The 23,655-nt window shown below is 32.4% G+C and overlaps 4 protein-coding genes and 1 long non-coding RNA gene across 9 annotated transcripts; 4 read left to right on the forward strand and 1 right to left on the reverse strand.

Moving 5' to 3' along the window:
- The first annotated feature begins 3,792 nt into the window (after nucleotides 1-3,792).
- On the forward strand, nucleotides 3,793-10,590 carry ATK3 (kinesin 3). 3 transcript variants are annotated; one of them, XM_011049975.1, is made up of 17 exons: nucleotides 3,793-3,950; nucleotides 4,180-4,433; nucleotides 4,524-4,668; nucleotides 4,753-4,862; nucleotides 4,961-5,080; nucleotides 5,170-5,373; nucleotides 6,907-7,083; nucleotides 7,165-7,239; nucleotides 7,348-7,494; nucleotides 7,571-7,709; nucleotides 7,829-7,938; nucleotides 8,217-8,378; nucleotides 8,462-8,667; nucleotides 9,251-9,332; nucleotides 9,422-9,526; nucleotides 9,617-9,721; nucleotides 10,255-10,590. In XM_011049975.1, exons 2-17 carry the CDS (start codon nucleotides 4,242-4,244, stop codon nucleotides 10,432-10,434), a joined length of 2,259 nt encoding a protein of 752 aa, XP_011048277.1. In that variant the 5' UTR covers nucleotides 3,793-3,950; nucleotides 4,180-4,241; the 3' UTR covers nucleotides 10,435-10,590. The 3 variants fall into 3 exon arrangements, with proteins under 3 accessions (XP_011048277.1, XP_011048279.1, XP_011048278.1); XM_011049977.1 differs by having other exon boundaries at nucleotides 6,907-6,984; XM_011049976.1 differs by having other exon boundaries at nucleotides 3,793-3,924.
- A 54-nt stretch (nucleotides 10,591-10,644) lies between these two features.
- Nucleotides 10,645-11,872, reverse strand: PNSL3 (PsbQ-like 1). Its single transcript, XM_011049974.1, has 3 exons — nucleotides 11,514-11,872; nucleotides 11,097-11,383; nucleotides 10,645-10,970 (listed from the first exon to the last, which is right to left on the reverse strand). The coding sequence occupies exons 1-3, from the start codon at nucleotides 11,788-11,790 to the stop codon at nucleotides 10,824-10,826; spliced, it is 711 nt and encodes a 236-aa protein (XP_011048276.1). The 5' UTR covers nucleotides 11,791-11,872; the 3' UTR covers nucleotides 10,645-10,823.
- A 1,601-nt stretch (nucleotides 11,873-13,473) lies between these two features.
- LOC105142378 (thioredoxin-like protein CXXS1) lies at nucleotides 13,474-15,329 on the forward strand. Of its 2 annotated transcripts, none has more exons than XM_011049979.1 (3): nucleotides 13,474-13,680; nucleotides 13,860-13,982; nucleotides 14,982-15,329. In XM_011049979.1, the coding sequence occupies exons 1-3, from the start codon at nucleotides 13,579-13,581 to the stop codon at nucleotides 15,135-15,137; spliced, it is 381 nt and encodes a 126-aa protein (XP_011048281.1). In that variant the 5' UTR covers nucleotides 13,474-13,578; the 3' UTR covers nucleotides 15,138-15,329. The 2 variants fall into 2 exon arrangements, with proteins under 2 accessions (XP_011048281.1, XP_011048282.1); XM_011049980.1 differs by having other exon boundaries at nucleotides 13,595-13,680; nucleotides 13,837-13,982.
- Nucleotides 13,990-14,606, forward strand: LOC105142377 (uncharacterized). Of its 2 annotated transcripts, none has more exons than XR_845548.1 (2): nucleotides 13,990-14,047; nucleotides 14,145-14,606. It is a non-coding gene; the product is annotated as an uncharacterized LOC105142377 (long non-coding RNA). The 2 variants fall into 2 exon arrangements; XR_845549.1 differs by having other exon boundaries at nucleotides 14,147-14,606.
- Nucleotides 15,330-19,145: 3,816 nt separating the features above from the next.
- LOC105142379 (transcription factor ILR3-like) lies at nucleotides 19,146-22,563 on the forward strand. Its single transcript, XM_011049981.1, has 5 exons — nucleotides 19,146-19,781; nucleotides 20,604-20,666; nucleotides 21,386-21,463; nucleotides 21,549-21,711; nucleotides 21,874-22,563. The coding sequence occupies exons 1-5, from the start codon at nucleotides 19,543-19,545 to the stop codon at nucleotides 22,138-22,140; spliced, it is 810 nt and encodes a 269-aa protein (XP_011048283.1). The 5' UTR covers nucleotides 19,146-19,542; the 3' UTR covers nucleotides 22,141-22,563.
- Nucleotides 22,564-23,655: the final 1,092 nt, after the last annotated feature.

Genomic DNA, 23,655 nt, shown 5'->3' on the forward strand with positions numbered 1-23,655 from the left:
AATATATTATTATTATTATTATTATTATTTATAAATTAGGGTATTGGTCAGTTTGTATATATTATAACTAATTTCCAAGTTTATTAAATATCTTACAAATTTAATAAATAAATAAAACATCATGGGAATAATAAATACATATAAAAAAAATCAAAATCCAATGCCAAAACAAAAAAAACAAATTCATTCCTTTAGTAGTTCACCACCTCAAGGGCAAATATTATTATTTGGACTGGTCCTATTTATGCCACGTATTTTGCTTTTGTGCACATATGTTTTTCTGTTGGAAAATGGCAGGCACGCCTTGTTTTTAGTTATTCCTTACAAATTGAATAAATAAATAAAACATCATGGAAATAATAAATACATATAAAAAAATCAAACTGCAATGCCAAAAAAAAAAAAACAAATTCATTCCTTTAGTAGTTCACCACCTCAAGGGCAAATATTATTATTTGGACTGGTCCTATTTATGCCACGTATTTTGCTTTTGTGCACATATGTTTTTCTGTTGGAAAATGGCAGGCACGCCTTGTTTTTAGTTATTTGAGATTTGCTTCTAGGAAAAGTGTTGTGATGTAAAAGGTGTCAGCTTTTCATTTATTTATTTATTTATTATTATTTTCCATGTCTTGGAGGTTTTTATAGTTTTTGTTTTTTAATAAACACTCAAGTTCTTTAAAGTATAGTAGTATATTTACGGATCACATGCTAAATGAGTTATTAAATCTGGTTAATTCAGAACTTGTTATTTGAATTTCGGGTTTTTTTTTTATAAAACAATGCACAGAATTAACTATTTTTGTTTCTGGTCTTAGTTTATTTATTATTTTTGTGTTTTCTTTTTATATTATTTAAATTGATGATTTAAATCTAAGGATTTTTTCCCCTGACATTTGATTTACATTGAGAAAAAATTATTAGATTTGTGGTGGAGTGTAGACAACAAACCTAGTTTTATTTATATTATTTTTTAATTTAGTTTTTATTTTTGATTTTTTTCTTGATCTTTTTATAAAAATTTTAGTGATTTTAAATTTCATCATTCAATTTATATTTACGATATATTATCTTTTTCAATTTTTTACTTATTATTTTAATTTTTCATATTTTGTTGTTAAAGTTATTTTTTTAATTTCACCCTTCATTAAAAAATTATAATTTTTATTTAATTTATTTTTTATTTTTATTTTTTTAATTACTATTTTTTATTCTTTTGTGTAATTGATTTTACTTTTTAACTTATGATGTTTTAAAAATTAATCTTCATAAATTTTTTATGTATGGTGCTTCAAGTGGGTCACATATTTAAAAATTTAACATGAATTAACATATTTTTTCCTTTTTTCTGCATGTCTTTCGTAATATAAAAGTGATCTAAGTTATCTAAAGTTTTTTTTATTTGTTTTTGTTTAGATTTATTTTAAAACAATAGTTTTTTAATTGAATTAAACTAATTGCATTAAAGATAGGCATTATTTATTGATTTTATGATATTTTCTTTACTATAACTTGACTTTTTATTTTATTTTAATTCAAGTTTTATAAAATTATTATAATTTTATATTTTAAATTATAGATTTTACAAGTTAATCATAACTAATTTAGATCAATTTTATATATCTCAATTTTTTTTATAATATAATAATTAATATATCATTATTTTAATATTTAAAAAACATGTTATCTATCATGCATCAAAGTTTTTTTCCATAATGTCTTTACATTTTTTTTTTTTCAAGTTCTGAAAAAATCTATTTGACCCCTGCGGTAAGTGCCAAAAATATAGTGGTAATAAAAGTCAAGGGTATTTGAGTCTTATCCCTTTCTTAACAATGATAGCATCCATCATAACCATCCCTCATTTTAAAAGCTCGAGTTCCCTTTCCAACGGTAAACTATACACGACAGGAACAACCTAACTACACATGGATAAATTAACCTATCTGGTCCTTCACATTTCTGAATTTAGTTATTTTAACCCCTCACCTAAGACTTTGAGCGTTACAATCCTTGCACTCCTTAGAGCGTGTTTTACTAAATGGTGCTTCTTCTTTTTTTAGTTTTTTTTTCACCAAAAGCATATAACGAATTTGGAAAAAATCTCAAAAGCTATTTTCAAAGTTATTTAAAAGCTAAAATTAGAATTTACAAAATAAGATTTTAGGATTTTTTATTACACGATATTCTTTTTATCCCATAAAAGAATTTTTCTTTTATTTTTTAGTCATCCTAGAATGCATTTCTCTTATTAAAAAAGAACCAAAAATTAATTATCTTACTTTATTGTTTCATCATTGATTAAAAATTAAATCGACATGATTTTGGAACTCAGCCACATTTAATTTGAAAGATAAAGTAATAAAATCAATAAAAAATTGATGAGTTAGCATATTATTTAATTATTTTTTAGTCAACATGAAAAATCAAATAAAATATTTTTATATTACGAGAAAGATAAAATAAAATATTTTCTTACAACTATAATAGCATCAACAACCGCTACTATGTGAAATGGAAACTTAGACTTATTGGTTTATTATAATTTTTTTTTTAAAAGTAAATTTTGAAAAAATAAATTCTGGAAAAATAAATTATTGCTACTATGTGAAATGGAAACTTAGATTTATTTGTTTACTATAATTTGTTTTTTTAAAAAGTAAATTTTGAAAAAATAAATTATTTTCTGATATTTAGTTGTGTAATAAAAAATAAATTAGAAAATACTTTTCAATATTTGATTATGTCATGAAAAATAAGTTGAAAAATAACTTATTAATATTTTATTTTTTTAAGTTTATTAAAATAAAAAGGAACAAATCTTACAAATTAAAAGTTGAATGAGAATGAAATTGAAAAAAAAATATAATTTCATAAATTATCTCAAATAAAATAAATAATAATTAAAATAACAAAGATCAAATCTAACAAATAAAAAATTAAAAGATGATGAAATTAAAATAATAATAATTACCATTTCATAAACTATTTCAAATAAAATGAGTAACAGTAAAAAAAATAAAGATCAAATTTGATAGATAAAAAATTTTAATTAAAAAATAATAAGAAAAAAGAAAAAAAATTATAAAAATGAGGACCAAAGTTAATATAAAAATTAAATTCTAAGAGATTAAATTGAAAAAAATATTCAAAATAAAATATATATATATAACAATCAAAAGTTCGAAGATTAAATTCGATATAATCAGCAAATAATATAATATTTTTAAATTTTTTGCAGCTTCCAGACAATATTTTCCACTAAAAATAAAAGAAAAACACTTTTCTAGAAATCAAATCAAGTTTTTCTTTAACTAATTTTTTTTTATTGACTGAATTTTTTAATAACATAAAAACACAAGAAAATTTAAAAAATAATTTTCAAAAAATCACTTTCACCGACCAAACACCCCTTAATGTTTTCTTATTTGAGCACTTCCATTTGGATGAAACACAACTTACACAAGACTTTGGGTGCCTAAAATTTCAGTGAAGGGATTAAAATGACAAAACATAGAAACTATGAGGACCACATGAAGGTATATAAATCTCACAGTGCCCCATTTCTAATTTCTAATCCGAGCTCAGCAGTCTCTGCTCTGCAAATATATGAATCTTTCCTTCCTGCTCTTAAAAGCAATGGTTGTGATTACACTTGATAGCTTTGAATACAATCAATGGCCCCCACCAAACTCTAGACCAAACTTACCTATCTATCTCTCTATCTAAATATAAATATAAATATAAAATATTTCTTCCATATAACTTTATTTAATAAATAAGAAAATAGAAAAAAACAAACACACTTTCTCTCTCTTGTTGCTTCAAAATGGCCTGCAAGAAGCAGAACACAAACCTCCACTTATGTCCTAACACCTCTACAATAGCCATTTCTTTTCTACTGCTTCCAATCCTCCTGCACAAGTGAGCGCCTTTTAAATTTCTAAAATGTGGGTTTTCTTCTTCTGGCTCTTCTTAGTAATGGGTCTGGTCTTTTTTTATTGATGATGAGTTTTTTTTGTTGTTTTTTGAGAGAAGTTTATTTGTGATCTTCACATGTTTAGCTTATAGTTTTCATTTTTAAAACCCGGGATTTCATCTCCATGTGAGCAATTATTTTTTGTGTTTCGTATTTTGGGCTAAAGGCCTTTTCTTTTCTTTTCTTTGCTGGATTTTCAGAAGTATATCGGTGATGAGCTGCGTGTAGATAAGTGGCAAGAACTTGGATTTGAAAAAAAAAAATGGTTGGGACGGCAAATAATGGCAGAATGAGGCATGCATTTTCAGTTGTAAATGGTGAGCAAGAAGGTGGTTTAAATAGTGCACCACCTAGTAATGCTGGATCAGAGTATGGTGGCTTTGAGTTCACAAGAGAAGATGTTTATGCTTTACTGTGTGAGAGAATGAAATACAAAAATAAGTTCAATTACAAGGTCAGTGAAAGTTTTTCTGGTTTTTAATGTTACAAGTGATTTAGTTAGCAATTTTTGTTTAAAGATTGACTGTTTTTTGGGGTTCTGTAGGAGAGATGTGAAAACATGATGGATTATATAAAGAGGTTAAGGCTTTGTATCAAATGGTTTCAAGAGCTAGAAGGAAGCTACCTCTTTGAGCAAGAAAAGTTACAAAATGCTTTGGATTTTGCTGAGAGTAGATGTGCTGAAATGGGTATGTTTGCTTTTTTGTTTCCCTTTCCTTTTCTTTTCTTTTTGTTTATTGGTTGCTGATGGATTTTTTTTCTTTCCATTTTAGATTTGATAGTGAAAAACAAGGAAGAAGAATTAAATTTGATTATCGTGGAGTTGAGAAAGAGCCTTGCTTCTCTACAAGAGAAGCTTTCCAAAGAGGAATCTGAGAAGTTGGTAAGAAAGAGTAGATGAAAACTTTGGTCTCCTTCACCGATACGATACTGATCTGTGAATTATCTTTCATGATTCTTCTTCTTTTCTGGATTCTCCAGGCTGCAATGGATTCTCTTGCAAGAGAGAAAGAGGCTAGACTTACCGTTGAAAAGTCACAAGCTTCCCTCTCTGAAGAGCTCGGAAAGATTCAAGGAGAGCTTCAAAATGCGAATCAAAGGGTAATATAAGAAATGCAATTTGAAATAGTCCTGATTATTTTATGAAGTGACCTTTCCTGTGCGCTTATGTGCTTTGTTGAATTTTGCAGATAACATCAGTAAGTGATATGTACAAGTTGCTACAGGAGTACAATTCAAGCTTACAACTGTACAATAGCAAGCTTCAGACAGATCTTGACACAGCTCATGAAAATGTAAAGCGTGGAGAAAAAGAGAAAGCTGCTATAGTAGAGAACCTAAGCACCTTGGGGGGTCAATACATGTCATTGCAAGATCAATTTAATTCGTGCAAAGTAAGCTGGTCTCGTTCCTTTTCTTCTTGGCTGAAGTGTTGAATCATTTCTCGTGACATTTACTAGTTAAGCGCATGGTACAATATTATTCTTAATGAGTAATGAGGAAGATGACTTGAATGTTCTTGCAAGAGCAGAAAAAGAATTATTTTATTACTAGGTAATAAAATATTATTTTTGAAAAAGAATGCTTTCAGTCTTCAGGAGAAATTTTTTTTTATTACTAGGTATAACCTTTGAGGTATTTAGAAACCATTTTTTCTGGCTTGAAGTACAGAAATAGAAATACTTCTAATTGGCATCATTATTGCACCCATGAGAAAAATACGTAGAGGTTTTTTGTTTGAACTCTCTTATATCAGGATCGGAATGGGTTTTTAGTGCACTTAGGCTGCAGGCACTATTGGAGCTATTGCTTTGAAAAGCAGGCGCCAATACTTGTTTTTTCTCATAGATCTAGTGTTTACTAATGCTTGGAAATTTTGAACGGGCCTGTTTTCTGAAAACATATCTGTTTACAATGTATGACTCCCCAAAATGAGGAATATGGTGAATATAACTGGTTAGGTGGGAAACTAATGCGAAGTCCAAAGTCAAACTTGAATACACATTACTAAAAAATGTTACCCAAATACAAGAGGAAATAAATTCCTTTCTGAGAGCTTCTTTATGTAAGCAGTCTAAATTATGATCTGAAGTTTCTAAAATGGTTTAATTTCATCTCAAATATTGTTAAGAAGTAACATTGAAGAAACATCCAACCCAAGATTCTAAGCTGTTAGGGATATATTCACTGATAGATCTCAAATTTGGAACGCAAGGAAAGTTGAGAAGCACTTTTCATCGAACCACCTGTCATTCAACATTAGTTATGATTTTCCATGCCAATGTGCATAGTCTTGAAAATATAACAATCAACAAGGAAGTACAAAGATTGCGGTTCTGGAAGCCTGGTCCATTTATATGTAATTATTAGCCTTATACCCTAGTGTTATAGGAATTACCATCTGTGTAGAGAAGCAAACAATATCACTAAATGAGGTGATGTGCTGTTGCTTATCTGGTGAGCTTGTCAATTTTCAGTGATCTAACTTAGCATCCTTGCTTTAGGAAAATGTTGTCAATATTATATGGGAAAGTTCTGCAATCGGCATCCCTTTGCCAAGGGTTTTAAGGTGGGTAAACAGTTTAAATGGGCCTCTCCAAAGATAGTGAAGGGTTTTAAATTAGGTTGCTTGCTCTGATCATGCAATCATTTAGATAAGATTTTTGTCTAGTCTACAAATGTTCAGTTATAGGAGTACTAACTAATTTTCTTGCACAGCCTTGTTAAAAGTTGTCAAATCATGTCATGAGATCTTAGTGGGGCGTGTTAATAACGGCAGTGTTGTATGGTTTTCTGGACGTAAATTGTTTTTATACTACACTTTATCCAGTTGAAGCATAGGATAAATTTTTTTCTTTTTCTTTTTCGTTCTCTTCCTGCTTTTCTTTTAGCATTCCTAATCTATCATTGATGGATAAAACTATCAGGCATCCGTGAATGAGGCTGCAAAGCAAAAGGATGCGCTGGTGAAAGAAGTTGCATCTGTAAGGGCAGAGTTGCAACAGGTGAGAGAGGATCGTGATCAACTGCAATTGCAAGTGCAAACTTTAACAGCTGAAGTAGTTAATTGTGAAGAGCTCATTGTAAAATCAAATGAATTAAAGGTTTGTTTTTAAAATTTAAATTTTCATTCCCTCACTAGTCTAGTGCATTTACAATTATATTTTCTTAATTGTTATGTGCAGGAAAGATGTGTATCCCAAAGCAACCAGTTGAAGACATTGCAGGATCAGCTTGATGCTGCCCAAAATAAATTAAGGGTATTACTATCGAGTTTGCAAGAGATTTTTCCATGTGCTTGATTAGTCGCTGCTATTTTATTGTGTTATTTGAATTTATTATAATGGTTAAGGTTATTCTCTTTTTAGGTATCTGATTTATCTGCATTTGAGGCAAAAACTGAATTTGAAGCACAAAAGAAACTTATATGTGAGTTACAAAACCGCTTAGAAGATGCAGAACTTAAAATCGTTGAAGGAGAGACATTAAGGAAAAAGCTACACAATACAATATTGGTAATCATAAAGTCTCCTACTATTTTCTATTTGAGTACAACATACATTTATCTTATGAAGCTCTGTTATGCTGCAGGAACTGAAGGGAAATATTCGTGTGTTTTGTCGTGTACGGCCTTTGTTGCCAGAGGATAGTCCTGGTGCTGATGGAAAAGATGTATCTTATCCCACAACAACAGAAGCTCTCGGGCGAGGCATTGATTTGACACAAAATGGTAGTCTTGAAATAACTTAATATTTGATTGAACTTTGTTTTACTGCTAGAATACTATTTCTCTTGTTCAAATCATATCTTGAACCTTTCAAACTAATTTCATGCTTACTTTCTCACCAGGGCAAAAATATTCTTTCACTTTTGATAAAGTTTTTATGCCTGATTCAACACAAGAGGATGTTTTTGTAGAAATTTCTCAGCTTGTTCAAAGTGCTCTTGATGGTTATAAGGTAAATTATCCAGCACTGATTCTTTTTTATTGCATTTTCACGAACATAAATGTGGCAAATGGCAACTGCATGAGTGCACTTATGTGCTTATTTGATTGTTTTTTTTTTTTCAAGCCCTTTGAGAAACTTTTAAGTTAACTGTTTCAACTCATTGTATCTTAATTTTTTTCAGTCACTAAATTTATCTTAACTAGTTCATCTAGCCAATGATTAAAAAGAGAAATCTTGAATCTTTTTTTTTCTCTTGTGGTAAGAGATGATTAGCTTTGTTTTTCTAGGTTTGCATCTTTGCCTACGGCCAAACTGGTTCTGGTAAAACCTATACCATGATGGGCAGACCAGGAAACCCGGAGCAGAAGGGGTTGATACCCAGGTCGTTAGAACAAATATTCCAAACTAGGCAATCTCTTCAATCCCAAGGCTGGAAATATGAAATGCAGGTGAAAAGTAATCTCATTTGTTGTTGGAATCCATGACATAATTTTATGTATCATAATTAAACATTTTTTTCCAACAATAACAGGTGTCAATGTTGGAAATATACAATGAAACAATCCGAGATTTATTGTCAACTAAAGATTCATCAAGAATAGAGTATGGTAGTAATGGAAAGCAATACACAATTAAGCATGATGCCAATGGGAACACACATGTTTCCGATCTCACTGTTGTGGATGTTTGCAGTTCTAGAGAGGTCTCTTTTCTCTTGGATCAGGCATCTCATAGCAGGTTAGTAATGGTTAGAATATGAATATTTTCTCAAGCTCTTTCTAGTCATTTCTCTATTCTTAAAATATGGCTGTCCAAAATAGACATTTTAATCATTTAATACTTTTTTTGGTGCTGTTTAACCATCTAATATGTTTATGCAATATTGTATTGTGCAATGTTTGTGAATCTCCATATTTTCTTTTTGTATTTCCAACTCTTCTTATTGTTGATACTTGCCACTATAGATAAAAATTCACAATAAAAAAAAATCTAATTTGATTGTATTCAAAAAAGGAAAATTGCTCGACATGCACACAAACAAATGTGGTGTATGTCTTCGTTACTGTTTGGCATTCAGGTTCAACCGTGCTTTTGAAATTTTTTAATTTTTTTAGCTTTAAATTAATTTTTTTTTACTGTTTTTAGATCGTTTTGATGTACTAATATCAAAATTAATTTTTAAAAAATAATTTTTTTGATGCATTTCCAAGCAAAAAATACTTTGAAAAGCAACCTATACCACTCTTAAACTGACCCTTCAACTTGTTACCCTGAATTACAGTGCTATATGATAAAAACTTGAAATTTTTGCTTCTTGTAGGTCTGTTGGCAAGACCCAAATGAATGAGCAATCATCTAGAAGTCACTTTGTTTTCACATTGCGAATATCTGGTGTTAATGAGGTAACAATACCTTTGTTTTCCACAAGTTCTTTTCTGCTATTCCTTTTCTTTTATCCCCTTTAAATTGAATGTCTGTTTGCATCCATCAGAACACAGAACAACAAGTACAAGGTGTTTTGAATCTTATTGATCTTGCTGGGAGCGAGCGTCTTTCTAAGAGTGGCTCAACTGGAGATAGATTGAGAGAAACCCAAGTATGTGACTTGACTATCGTGACCTGATAGATTTTTTTAATTAATTCACTATTAGTAATCAAATTAATTTCTCTGTGCAATCTTTATCAGGCTATCAATAAAAGCTTGTCATCTTTAAGTGATGTTATATTTTCCTTGGCAAAGAAGGAGGATCATGTACCATTTAGAAACTCAAAGCTTACTTATCTATTGCAGGTAAATAATTTAAAAGACTTCGAAGAATTTTAAGCTTTATGTGCTACTTGTATGGAATTATCTTTGATAAATCAAGTCTTTCATCTTTATATGAGTATAGTAGCAAAATCTCGTACACAACTATTAAAGAGACTTCCTTGTTGTGAGGATGATTCTTCTTTTAAGATTTTCACACTACACTATTATATAAGGTTCATCTCTTCTCCACTCTGTATAAAGTATTTTGCATATATCTTATTGAGATCTCCTATGCCATCATTGGAGCAAAAAAGGGTTTTTATAGATAAATTAATAGCTGTTCTTGGAGCTTTCGTTCTATTTTTTTTTTGTTTTTTGTTTGGCCTACCTATAGTAGGTGAAAACACATCCCAAGAAAACTACCTGAATGGTTATCTTGGAAGTAAAACCTAATTTTTTGTCTTTTCAAATTAAATCCTGGCTAACATGAACGCTCCACATCATTCTTTCCCAGTGTTTTCGTATATCTTGGTGATCTAAGATATTTTTTTTCTTTTAATCCCATGTTCTTTCAGCCATGTCTGGGTGGAGACTCGAAGACACTGATGTTCGTAAACATTTCTCCTGATCACTCTTCATTGGGTGAGTCACTTTGCTCACTCCGATTTGCATCCAGGGTTAATGCTTGTGAGATAGGTATTCCTCGACGTCATGCCAACATGCGGTCGTTTGATTCTCGCTTGAGTTTGGGCTGATTCTAACACAAGATGATAGTATTATGTATCTCTGTCACGAGTATTGGTAAATTGAGAAAGTGAGAGTGATCCTAACACGAACTGATAGTTAGTAACCTGTATAGTGCATTACATTGTTGTTATTAAAAAGGCTTTGCCCAATTATTATTTTGTTTACTGGAGAATGAGTTCCCAATGAAATTCTGTTGTAATTACCTGTTCACACTGATGTACTTGCTTAATTCCTAGTTTCTTTCCTTTTCTTACATAATAACTTGTAGTTTTGCCATTTGCCTAAAAATACACGAGGAATTTTGAAATGTAAGTGGGAAGGCTAAATTGCAAATTAAGAATAAATAGAAAGTACATTGTAATGTGAATATATTGTCTTCATCACCCGTAAGGCGCAACTAGCTTTGAAGTCCATCCGGGTAATAGGTAAATTTACTCTTCAGATCAATTGGATTCTGTTGCATGACCTCTTGCAAAAGTGCTTTTGTGTCTCGATAGCTTGATTTTGTATCAGGCAGGTTTTTCCTCCTTGATGCATCTTCAAGCTGTCAATGAATCAGAAACTGAACAATTAGTTCAAAGAAAGCTTGTGAAGTACTTCAACCTCTTATAATAGGAACTTTCAGCAATTAAAACTACAGAAAAATCTCTGCTTGTAACCATTGATTCACCTTTTCAAAGTTGTCGAACAATCTGTTAGCCAGATCAGTAAGAGGTTGCTTGTCATCTACAGGAACTGCAGAGATAATCTTGTCCAAATCATAGTACATGAAGGTGGACTTGATTCTCAAGTACTTCCTAACATAATTCAGGGTGTCTGGTCCTATCAAATCCTCCAGAGCTAAGAGATCAAAGGCATATCTCTTTACCCTACGTGCGCTACCTTGTAATCCAACATTAGCCATATAAATTCCCTTCTTCAGAAAAGAACGTGTGCCTGTCTCCTCATTTGCAAGTTCTGCACTACATAAACAATGATGAATGGTTGCAATATCAAGGGAATATATCAGAATTCTACACTCGGGCTACATTTTTGATACAAGAGAATGAGAAACTTATTCTGATGTGATGCTTATAAGAAAGCTTACTGTTCTCCACAGAAGGCACGGGCAAGGGGATATCACGAGCCCACCAATTATCCTCCGCGCGAGAGACACCGGTACTGGGATTTCCAATGAGAGCTATTGAAGCAAGGCCTAAAGCTAGTCTTCTTGTAGCATGAAACGAATTCTCTTGAAGATTAACCGGCTGCTTGCCTAGCAATCCAGTTATTTTCATCCTTCTTTGAGGTTTCTGCACGTTGATAAGTTTTGGTATGGCTGGCAGGGTCTCAGTGACTCCATTTAAGTTTGTTAAATGAGCCATTCTGTAGAGTGAAGAGTGGCAGCTCTGAGCAACTGTATTGAATTCTTTGTTAGGTTTTGTGTTTTATCCATTCCAGGAAGTATTGATTACTTGTGACCACCAGAAGTATATCCTCACAGAGGACAGTTTGGACATTTCCCCCCAAATAAGTCTGGGATTTAAATTTTAGACTATATCTTCAGCACATTGTTCACTATGTGGTAAACTAGTTATAGCCTTTTCAATTATGCCCTTGTGTTTTGGACACAACCATCTCTACAGTCTATATTCTGAAAGTATAGCAGATTTCAGACCTTGAATTGTTAAAATAGATCATATTAGACCTCCCAACTCCTATCCACCCTTTTATCAGATGCTTTGTGGTAATCTGTGTTACTTATCCTGAGAAGCATAAAAACTTTCATTTATGAGTTGCAAGAACCATAAACCAAGATTTGAGCCAGGAGAATCCACCCCACTTAGAATGGCCTCTTCAGTCTTCAAGTCCAAGGTCAAGAGGAAGCCTAGTAAGCATGCTCTATGCAGAGGTATTATTATATCAACTAACTGCTAGAGTTATCCTCGCAATGTTCATTGTATATTTTAGCAGAAAGAGGTCAAGTAGACATATAAAACCTATTTCCAACAATCTCATGTGGCAGACAGAAGCAAGCATACATTGATATAAAAACAAGCCCTACGTAGGAGGGACAGGAAAGCAGATATTGTCTAAAGTTCTGTCAGTTCAGTATCAGGATGATGATAAGGATAATCCCAAGCCCCTTTAATGGATATAGAAGTTGAGGGAAAACATGGGTGGGCTATAGAAGCAGAATTCGTTGACATTTGTGCTAAAGCAAAGCTAAACTCTAGACGTTCCCCATCAAAATAGAAAAGCTAATGGAAGTGGGAGGAAGACGGAATTTCTATATCAACTTACTAGATCGACACGTAATGCGAAGAATATTCATAGAACCAACAACCTTTGTCAGCTCACTACAGAACTTGTTTGAATACATCCATAATTTCTTGATTGATTGTAGTCAAGCCTTATCCCTCCATCATCAAGAAATGAATAAAGCTAACTAGTTCATCTTACAACGTTAATTATATCCCGTAAAACGAGGAAGATTGTGCAATGGATCGAGAAAGATTAGGAATTTGAGCTTGAGTCAACAAATGCTATGATCAATCAAGATGACTAATTAAGGGAGGACCTGGATCCCACAAACTCAACTAGAAATGAGAAAACAAAAGTAAAGTACTTAAACTGACTTTGAGTTCCTATATCCTGCAATCCTTAAAGTCAACAAAGAGTTCACCATTGCAGCAATCAACGTATTGTAAGCCAGGTAAGACCATCTTAATTTTGATGACACTGAATTTCTTTTGCTTCGGTAAAATATTGTTCATGATTCATCAAGGTTCACACTTCAAGAGAGACAAATAATTACAGGATGGAGATTTAGAAATTAAGAAGATCATTAGACAAATTTCAAAGATGCATGATTAACTGGATAAACAAGAACTACTTTCCACATATGTTAGAATAACCAGCCATCACACTTCAAGAAGCATGATTAACTGGATAAAGCAGAACTACTTTCCACATATGTTAGAATAACTAAAATCTAAAGTGGGTCCAATATTATCGATTCAGCCACATCTTATTCAAAGGGAGATTGCATTGATTCTAAACCAAATAGAAAAAAAAAAAAGCATCCCGAGTTAAATTTGCCGAACTCAATAGCTAATCGAAGCCTCTATAAAGTAGACCATAAGAGCAACAGAGCAGAAAGGGAAGAAAAGATGGCTGGACATTTACAGGTCATTAAGACTAGAGTTGTCAGGATAGACTCAGAGAAATCATGGGATTTCTTCATCAATCAAGCTACCAATAAAGAATGCCCTGTAAGTAATTCTCTCTTTTTTCATGCGTGCCACTGTATTGATGATCCAGCTACTTAGAATCTACGTTTCAAGAAATTCTAATCAATTCTGCCAGCTTTTATACAGAGAAGTTATCATTTTAGAGGCTAGAATTTTATAAAAATTAAAAAGAAATAGTCTTTCCTTTTGGCTCACTGCAGGTGGTGGTGCACTTTACAGCTTGTTGGTGCATGCCCTCAGTAGCCATGAATCCTTTCTTTGAGGAAGTAGCCTCGAGCTATAAACACATTCTGTTTCTCTCAGTGGATGTTGATGAAGTTAAGGTAAATTAATTTGTTCAGCATAACCATTTAAAATCATAAACTAACTAACACACACACACACACACATATTAATCTCATCAACCATATAGAAATTGATGCTGACATCCCACAGTTACTACGGCTTCCTTGCTCTGTTTCACTAAAGTGTATGGACTCACACACACATATTAATCTCATCAACCATATAGAAATTGATGCTGACATCCCACAGTTGGTTGGGCTTCCTTGCTCTGTTTCACTAAAGTGTATGGACTCGTTTTATCTTCGAAACTCTGGTAATTGATTCTTGAAGCTGATGAACTTTTGGCCCAGTTGTAAGTTAATTGGAAAGCAAAACATGTGCAAGCCTGCAACAGGGGTTTTGACCTGCGAGATTTTTTGTCAAAATATGGAATATTTTTTTGGTATTAAAACTTGGAATTTGTTAAATCCAGGTTCGCACTCATTACATCAAATAATTGCACTGTACTGAGTGAAGACAAATCAAATCCGTATGATGGATAATAAAAAAAGAAACCCTAAATTTTTAAATGAAATAAGTCAAAAATCTGATCTAACGTCACATGACTTGTATTTTTATTCTTATTTTGGCACCCCACCAATCACAAAGCTCGCAAAACCTTATCTATGAACCCAATATAAAAAGGACAATTATAAAATGAAATTCTATAAAACTCTATACAGAGCATCCAAAGAAGCAATCTAATCATTGCTTAATCATGTTAGCCCTTGATTTGGTCCAATATCCCGGTTCATGATTCAACCTGGATTTATCCGAGTTAAATTCAAAACAATCTTGTGTAATTTTTTTTGTTTAAATAATATTAAAATCAAACTCTGTTTTGAGTGGATTTTCCAGGTCAGTTTTCACCTGATCTTCTTGAAATCCAGCTCAAAATGATTGGGATCCATGTCAATTCAGGTTAAACATGTTCAATATCAATACGTGTCAAGTGCTTTCTGATATATAAAGATGTTGTGCCCGTATGAAATAACCAGGAGGTAGCTACGAGGATGGAGGTGAAGGCCATGCCAACATTTTTATTGATGATGGGAGGGGCTAGAGTCGATAAGCTGGTGGGTGCAAATCCAGATGAGATAAGGAGAAGGATTGGTGGTTTTGTTCACACTGTTCATGGATACAAAGCAATCTAGGAAGTGGACAACGTGCCAGACATGGCATCCTCAAGGCTGTACAAGAACTTGCTGTAGGTGAAGGGTTTTGCAGTGTTTTTCTTGAAGATTTCCTCTGTGATCTGTGGGCTTGACTTGCTTGTAATTTGATTGTAGTTTTCAGGGCTTAGAAACCCTATTCAATGATTAAGAAGATTGCCATTTCTTTTCTCACCACTTGTTTCTCTCCTTTTGGGAAAAAGCTAGGGGATGCGAACATTCTCCTATCAATGGCTAGCATGGTTGAGTGTGATAATGAAGACACTTGCTAGAACACATTGCATGAACGCATCAAACATATAGTAAACAAATAATATAAAATGAGAAGTATATGCCCACCAGCAAGACCACATTTATATGCCTGTCCAGCTCGTGACCTTGCTAGGGAGGAATAATAAAAAATGGTGATTTCTTCTCCTTTTAAAGATGGAATTAAGATCCAAGTTTATTTGGATCAAGGTTTGGATAACGGCTTGGATGGGTTAAAACTAAAAAAAAATCAAAGAAGTTAAAATGTTGTTTTTATGAGAAAAATTAAAAGAAAATTTATAAATTCTGACCAGATTTTGTCTAGGTCATTTATCAACTTGGTTTTTTAATTGAGAAATATATGACTTAGTTAGTTAATATATGTATAGGTGCCATGAAGATCACGAGTTTGATTTAGCTAGAGTGTATTATTTTTTTATATAAAAAAATATAATTAGATGTACAACCTCACACATTAGGTTTTATAGGATAAGTCTAGCCGAACTCAACTTTTTATTTTTATCCATTTTGTTTTTCTTTTCATTTAGATTGTTTAGGATGTGATTTTTATCAACTTTTATTATTTTTCATTTAGTTTATATTAAATTATTTTTGGTAATTTTTATATATTAAAAGAAGAAAATTAGGAGTTTATAAATCATGTAAGAGGTTTGATGTGTTAATTAAATATTAATTAAAGAATTGAATGAAATTTTTATATTTTTTTATAAAAAATATCTTTTATTTTTTCTTCAAATTCCATTATTTAATATGAGATTTTTATTAAATTTTATTATTTAATATTAAATTGATAATAAATTAATTTTAATATTTTATCATAAAATAAAAAAATTACATGACCCAATAAAGCTTATAATTGAGTCGTGAGTTGGATGAATAGATTAAAATATTAAACAAAAGGTCAAACTTAGAATTTTTTATTTTATTTTTTAGTATGAGATTTTTATTGAAATCTATACTTTAATATTAAATTAATAATAAATAAATTTTTAAATTTTATATTATATAATAAAATAAAAAATTAATTCAACTTTGTAAAATCCATAACCTAAATCACATCCATAAACTAACTAAATATTAATAAGAAGATATATATATATATATATATATATTATATTAAATTGGAATTATTATATTGTGTGTTTAATAATATATATAAAAAAAATGAGAATGTCTTCTCCTTTTAAAGATGGAATTAAGATCAAGGTTTTGATAACGGCTTGGATGGGTTAAAACAAAAAAACAAAAGAGAAGTAAAAATGTTGTTTTTATTAGAAAAATTAGAAAAAAATTTATAAATTCTGACCAGACTTTGTCTAGGTCATATATCAACTTGGTTTTTTGACCGAGAAATATATGGTTTAGTTGGTTAACATATATATAGGTGCCATAAAGTTCATGAGTTTGATTTAGTTAGAGTGTATTATTTTTTAAAATGTTTTTTTAAAAATAAGAGAACAAAAAACTTATTTATCTTTTATATAAAAATATATAATTAGGTGCACAATCTCACACGCTAGGTTTTATGGGATAAGTCTAGCCAAACTCAACTTTTTATTTTTGCCCAATTTTTTTCTTTTCATTTAGATTGTTTAGCATGTGATTTTTATCAACTTTTATCAATTTGCATTTAGTTTATATTAAATTATTTTTGGTAATTTTTATATATTAAAAAAAGAAAATTAGGAGTTTCTAGATCATGTAAAAGGTTTGATCCGTTAACTAAATATTAATTAAAGAGTTGGATGATATTTTTATACTTCTTTTAGAAAAAATATCTTTTATTTTTTCTTCAAATTCCATTATTTAATATGAGATTTTTATTAAATTTTATTATTTAATATTAAATTGATAATAAATTAATTTTAATATTTTTATCATAAAATAAAAAATTAAATGATGCAATAAAACCTATAATTAAATCTTGAGTTTGGTGAATAGATTAAAATATTAAACAAAGAGTTAAACTTGGAATTTTTTATTTTTTTATTTTATTATTTAGTATAAGATTTTTATTGAATTCTATACTTTAATATTAAATTAATAACAAATAAATTTTTAAATTTTATATTATATAATAAAATAAAATTTAATTCAACTCCATAAAATTCATAACCTAAATCACATCCATAAACTAACTAAATATTAATAAGAAGAGATATATATATATTAAATTGAAATTATTATATTGAGTGTTTAATAATAATATATAAAAAAATGAGAATATAAATAATTTAGCTGACGTCCCAAGAACAAGAGTGCCGAACCTGCTGCAAAAACGCGTGCTAGTGTGAACCAAAGGAATCTGGGGGGCCCGCTTGCCTTTGTATTGTTTTGAAGCATTTAAGGGGTAGGTGGAAAGGCCAAAGGCCAAAGGCCACTTCTCTCTCCTCACCATGCCATGCCATGCCATGCCATGCCCACACCATCACATCACCTGTGTATCAAAATCCTTACTCGCCAATCGCATTCCTACAACTCAGCCTTGTTGCATCTCCTTCCTATCTCCACCTATGAAAATTGCCAGAGACATTACTGGCATCCAAATTTGGACTCGCAGAGCATCTCATTTAGGTAGCTGTCTAAGACAAGACAAAAAAGAAAAGAAAAAGCAAATAAAAAAAAAATACTTAGATAAAAAAAATAAAAAATTTACATGTAAAATATTTTTCTAATTAGAAAAATATAAATACTTTATAAATATAAATATCTATTTCCTTATCTCCACCTATGAAAATTGCCAGAGACGTTACTGGCATCCAAATATGGACTTGCAGAGCATCTCATTTAGGAAAAAAGAAAAAAAAAAGAGGAAATAAAAAAAATACTTAGATAGAAAAAAATAAAAAAATTACATGTAAATATTTTTCTAGTATGTATTTATATGTATATAGTGTTAGAAAAATATAAATACTTTATAAATATAAATATATATATTTCGTTAGATTTAAATAAATTTTAAATTAGGTTTGAAAATATTTGTATTCTATTTATAAATATAAATATGTATTTTAGTTAGATTAATTTTTTAAAAATAATAAAAATAATTAATTGAAAACTAGAAATTCAATGAATTTTTTCAATTAAATTTTATCTTAAAAAAATGTTTAATTTTTTTTTTCCTAACTCGGGTCTTAGACCACCATCAATAATAATAATAATAATAATAAAAACAATCATCTAGATGGTGGTAAATGATGAGAGCTTCAGATTAAGAGGTTTGTTTTTTTTGTGATCTCAGATTCGAGTCCTTGATTGATCATATGATGGTCATTGGAGACTTACATAATCGTTAATTTCAAGACTCAATTAAATTTTATCTTAAAAAAATGTTCAATTTTTTTCCTAACCCAGCTCTTAGACCACCAATAATAATAATAATAATAATAAAAAAAAAGATTATGAAGAAAATTAATCTTATCAAGCTATTGGACTGTGTGATCATGATCTTCAAATTTTGCCTGCTGGGTTTGATTTTCATATATTTTATTAATTTCAATCCAATCAAATCATTTTCCTTTTTTTTTTTAAAAAAAAGGAAATATAATTGGAACGCCCATTTAGAGGTGATCAAGATTGAAGACTCTTTTTCAACGACGATGTGATCTTTGAAAAGAGTGTTTAATAAACTAATACGTAGCCCTATTAAACATTTAATAAGGTAATTTATCAAAAAATAAAAAATTAAATCTTGAATTTTAATCCTTTTATTGTCGGAAAATAAGAAAATCCAAGACTCTGATCCAATTCATTGCAATAACTAGGGGTTGGGTCCAGCGGCAATGGGCCAGTTCTCTCCGTGAAGTGAATCCTCGCTGGTAATGAAATCCGTTTCAAGGTCTCCTTGTCCGGAAAGGGCATGAGAATATGCTGGCAAAACATAAAAAAAAAAAAAACGAAAGAATCTTCAGCACCACCAGCAGCAGCAGCAGCACGCCACCTCCCACCAATCATATAATCATCTCCTGCTTCTCCCCAAGACTCCCCTATAAACAAAACCTAAGGAAACACCCATAACCATAACCCTTCCTTCCCCTCCTCCTGTTTGTTTGTTTCCCAGGAAAAAACAATCAATCAATTGGTTGATTTATTAATTAGATTGAAAAGGGAAGAAGAAATGGTGTCACCTGGAAACGCGGCTTTGCCGCTCGACTACGATCAATACATAAATATGGATGCTATAAATATTCCAGCTCAAGATCCCAATTTCTCCGCTTTCTCTTGGCCACCCCTTGTTCAACCCCATCATCACCATCAACATCATCATCATCAACAACAACAACAACAACAACAACAAAAACAACAAACCCTAAACGCTTTTGCTCATACTGCCACCGTCTCTTGTCCTAATTTCGGGTAGGATCCCTCTCGCTCTCTCTTTTAAATTAGGGTTTTTGTTAGTTTTAGATCATATCAATAAATAATAGTTTTTAGGGGTTTTAGTGGTTAGGGTTTGTTAAGAGTTATGTGAGATTCTGTTTTGTGCCTGGTAAATGCTAGTGGTCAGGGGAGTTTTAGAATCGGCATGTGTAATTGCTTAAAATATGACCACTTTCGAATTATTCTCTGAGAATTTGGTGGTTGATGCGATTTTTATTGCTAGATGAATTGCTCGGTCGAGATTTGAAGGATGGTTACTGTGGGGTGTATTTGCCTTGAATTGTCTTTAGAGGTTAATGTGCTTTAGTGACGTGAGCTTCAGTTCTAAGTATTAGGAGTTGCATCACTTAAGCACGAAATTGTAGTATAAATATGCTGTGAGAGGAGTGATTGTGTATAATCAATTGGACGAGAGGGTAGGCACTCATTGACACCTTGTATTAGATGGAAGTCTGATACCTGAAAATAGCGAGGTTTTACTTGCCTTCCTTTGTAGTTTAAATCGGGCAGCTTTTCATTTTTGCTTGGTAGTTAGTGTTCAGCAATTCCATTAATGAGAGAGAGCAAATATTTCACTTGAAGGCTGTTTATAGTGTTCCATTCTAAGTTCCTTGTTATTTTATTTATTTTCACTCGCTTCTTTTCTTTCTTTTGTGATGTATAATCTTGTTGTTTTGGATGTAAAAACATACTTGTCACAAGCACTTAAATTGATTTGGACGGCTTTTTTCTTGCTGCTTTTGTTGTTATTCATCTCATCTCTTATATTTCTATGTGCATGTGTGATCATCTGTGCAGTGCGGAAATCGATGGATCATTCGGGGAATGTGATGTGCAGAAGGAACCATGTTCCAAGAAGAGGTGCATTACTTCTTTCGTCTCTCTCTGCTCTACTCTGTGTAAAAAGGAAGGGGTGGGGTTCATTGCTGAATTCAACCTTAATTATTATGTGTTTATTAATCATGTTGAGCTGATATGACTTTACCCCCTATATGTGTTTTCATTGAGAATCCGAACCTCCTTTTGATGCCCATATGCTGAGAAAGGACAGCAAAGACCTGCTTTACATAATTAATGGTCTAATGGTTTTCTAGATGCCAGAATCGAGGAAAATAAATCAGATTGTCTCTTACTGTTAATCCAATGCGATCAAGCTTGCTGGTAATGGTTGTTTTTGAAGTGAAACTCTGAAACATTCTGCAGCACTAGATCTGAATCAGAACCATTCCAAGTGCATTCATTGTATTTGTTTTTGTACTGCCTTATGATAACTGTTGCTATTAGCGCCCCATTGGGACCTATGTATGTTGGAGGTGTTTCCAAACAAGCACCTTGAAGATGATGTTACATTTAGTACCAGTGTAGAGTTATCATGTAACCTAGTCTTCTATTCTGAATGCAGTTGATGAAGTGATTTTTTATTTGGTACTTTGTTAATCTGTTCTGCATTTACCAAAGCGTGATGCATGGATGAATTTTTTTATTTGTTGTTTTACATTTTAAATAAGTGGATTGGAGTGAGCAAGTCTGTCATGGAGTGATGCTATCCCATCTCTCTCTCTCACGTTTCCTTGCTGCAGGGGTAGATCTGAATCATGTAGTGCATCTAGCTCCAAAGCATGTAGGGAAAAGCTGCGAAGGGATAGGCTGAATGACAAGTACTGTCTTATTCTCTCTCTTCCCTTCTGTCTCTGTCTCTGCTTCCCCTGGGCACTCACATTTTGTATTTGGAATGTCTACCAGGTTTATAGAATTGGGCTCTATATTGGAGCCTGGAAGAACTCCCAAAACAGACAAGGCAGCTATTTTGGTTGATGCTGTCCGCATGGTGACTCAGCTACGAGGTGAAGCCCAGAAGTTGAGGGACTCGAATTCAAATCTTCAAGAGAAGATCAAAGAGTTGAAGGTCTTTTGGCATTTATGTGCTTCCAATTCTATTTTTTTATTTTGATGGACTTGTGGGCTTTAGTTATATATATTCACGTGTTTGATTTCTTCCCTTTGCATAATATCCTGCATCCTAATACAACCACTGCAATTCTTTTGAACTGTCCCTTGTCTTGCATAGGCTGAGAAGATTGAGCTTCGTGATGAGAAGCAGAGGCTGAAGGCAGAGAAGGAGAAGCTGGAGTATCAGCTGAAAGCCATGAGCTCACAACCCAGCTTCATGCCTGCCCCTCCTGCAATCCCTGCTGCATTTGCTACTCAAGGCCAAGCACCTGGCAACAAATTAATGCCGTTCATTGGTTATCCAGGAGTTGCCATGTGGCAGTTCTTGCCACCTGCTGCAGTGGATACATCGCAAGATCATGTGCTCCACCCACCAGTTGCGTAAATTGGCGACCTGCTATGAATTGGGTTTGTATTTTGTACCAAAACAAGTGCATTTATTTTTCCATTGCTTTGTCTGTATTAGTTTTTGCTGAAGTTCTCACTGGATTTGGTGGTTGACTGATTGAATCTCAATCCGGACGATCTATGAATTGTCGCTGGAGTTTACATGTAAATTAAATAAGTTTAGTCTTGCAAACTATTTTTAGGTTTGGCTACTTGTAGGGGGTTCTTTAGCTGTTGTTTCCTTGAGTTTGTAAACCAGGGATTGCGATGTAATCTTAGGCTTTAGAAATCCACTGGTTTCTTCTAGGTCACCTGTTACTGGTAAAGTCTGTGGGTCACCTTAACCTCAGCTGGACTCGGGGCCCTCCGAACTAGGGGATCGCTTTCTTTGAATAAATAACAATTTCACTTTGGAAAAGAACTAATCTCTTGTCCTCAATGGTCGTGGAATTAAGCATGCATGTGCCCTGTTCTTTGTAGCTAGGGATGGTAATGGGTTGAGTCTGGGCGACCCACCCGCACCCAACCTGGATCCAATCCACATAGCGAGTGGAGTTTTGGTTATGAGACAGTTTTGATGGTTAAATTTCATTTTCCAGGCAAACGTTCTTTGAAAACTCTGAGAAAATTGAATCTGTTTCACAGAAGTCAACTTGCCAAGACATGCATCTCATGCTGCTTGCAGCTCGAGTACGATCTTGGTTTCTAAATCTTGCTTTCCTGCTAAAAAATCTCTCGTGTTCTCGAATCTCCTTAAATTCTCACATCCAATCATTCAAAACTACAGATCACAATTTCCACAACATAAAACTCTCTTCCCACATATGGTTCTTTCTGAAAACCACCACCACCACCGCCATGTCCATTTCTACTTCCATGTTTCCTTCCCCTCGCCTCTCCTTCACCAATTCAGAAGTCCTTCTCTATCTATCCACTCCACCTTTGCTTCCTCCAGCTCCCCTCACACTTCCAAAGATGTTGCCATTCATCCGGCCGAGTCCCACATTGAAGAACACCCACATTGAAGGACAGAGGCATCGAAGCATTTCAATCTCATAATTCATCTAGCAACGTGGAGCACGTAGACGTTTCTTCAGCCAGAAATACAGAACAGAATCTTGAGGGCAGCAGTGTTTTTGGCGCCAGAGAGTTGGCAGTTGCTTTATATCAAAACCGTTGCCCAAAGCTAGCAGTCATATTCAAACCGAAATGGGGTTTTGAAGAGGAGAATGACTTTGGTGATTTGAGTGGCTATGTGGGATCCTTGCAGGTGATTTATTCATTTATGAGGCTGGAGGTTAGGGGTGTTTTGAGCAAGAGAAAAGGAGTGATTTTCGAGTGCGTGAGAAATGGACTGTTCTTGTCGGAGGAGGAGAATTGAAGGCTGTTTCAAGGTTTAAGGCACATCTATAGAGAATGCTTTGTATGATTTGATGGCGCTATTAATTCGCCAATTACAAAGGCTGCCCAGGTTTTTTTATAATATTATTATTATTGATATAGAGCTTATTTT

This window comes from Populus euphratica, unplaced genomic scaffold (assembly GCF_000495115.2).
Source record: "Populus euphratica unplaced genomic scaffold, PopEup_1.0 scaffold143.1, whole genome shotgun sequence".
Lineage (NCBI taxonomy): Eukaryota > Viridiplantae > Streptophyta > Magnoliopsida > Malpighiales > Salicaceae > Populus > Populus euphratica.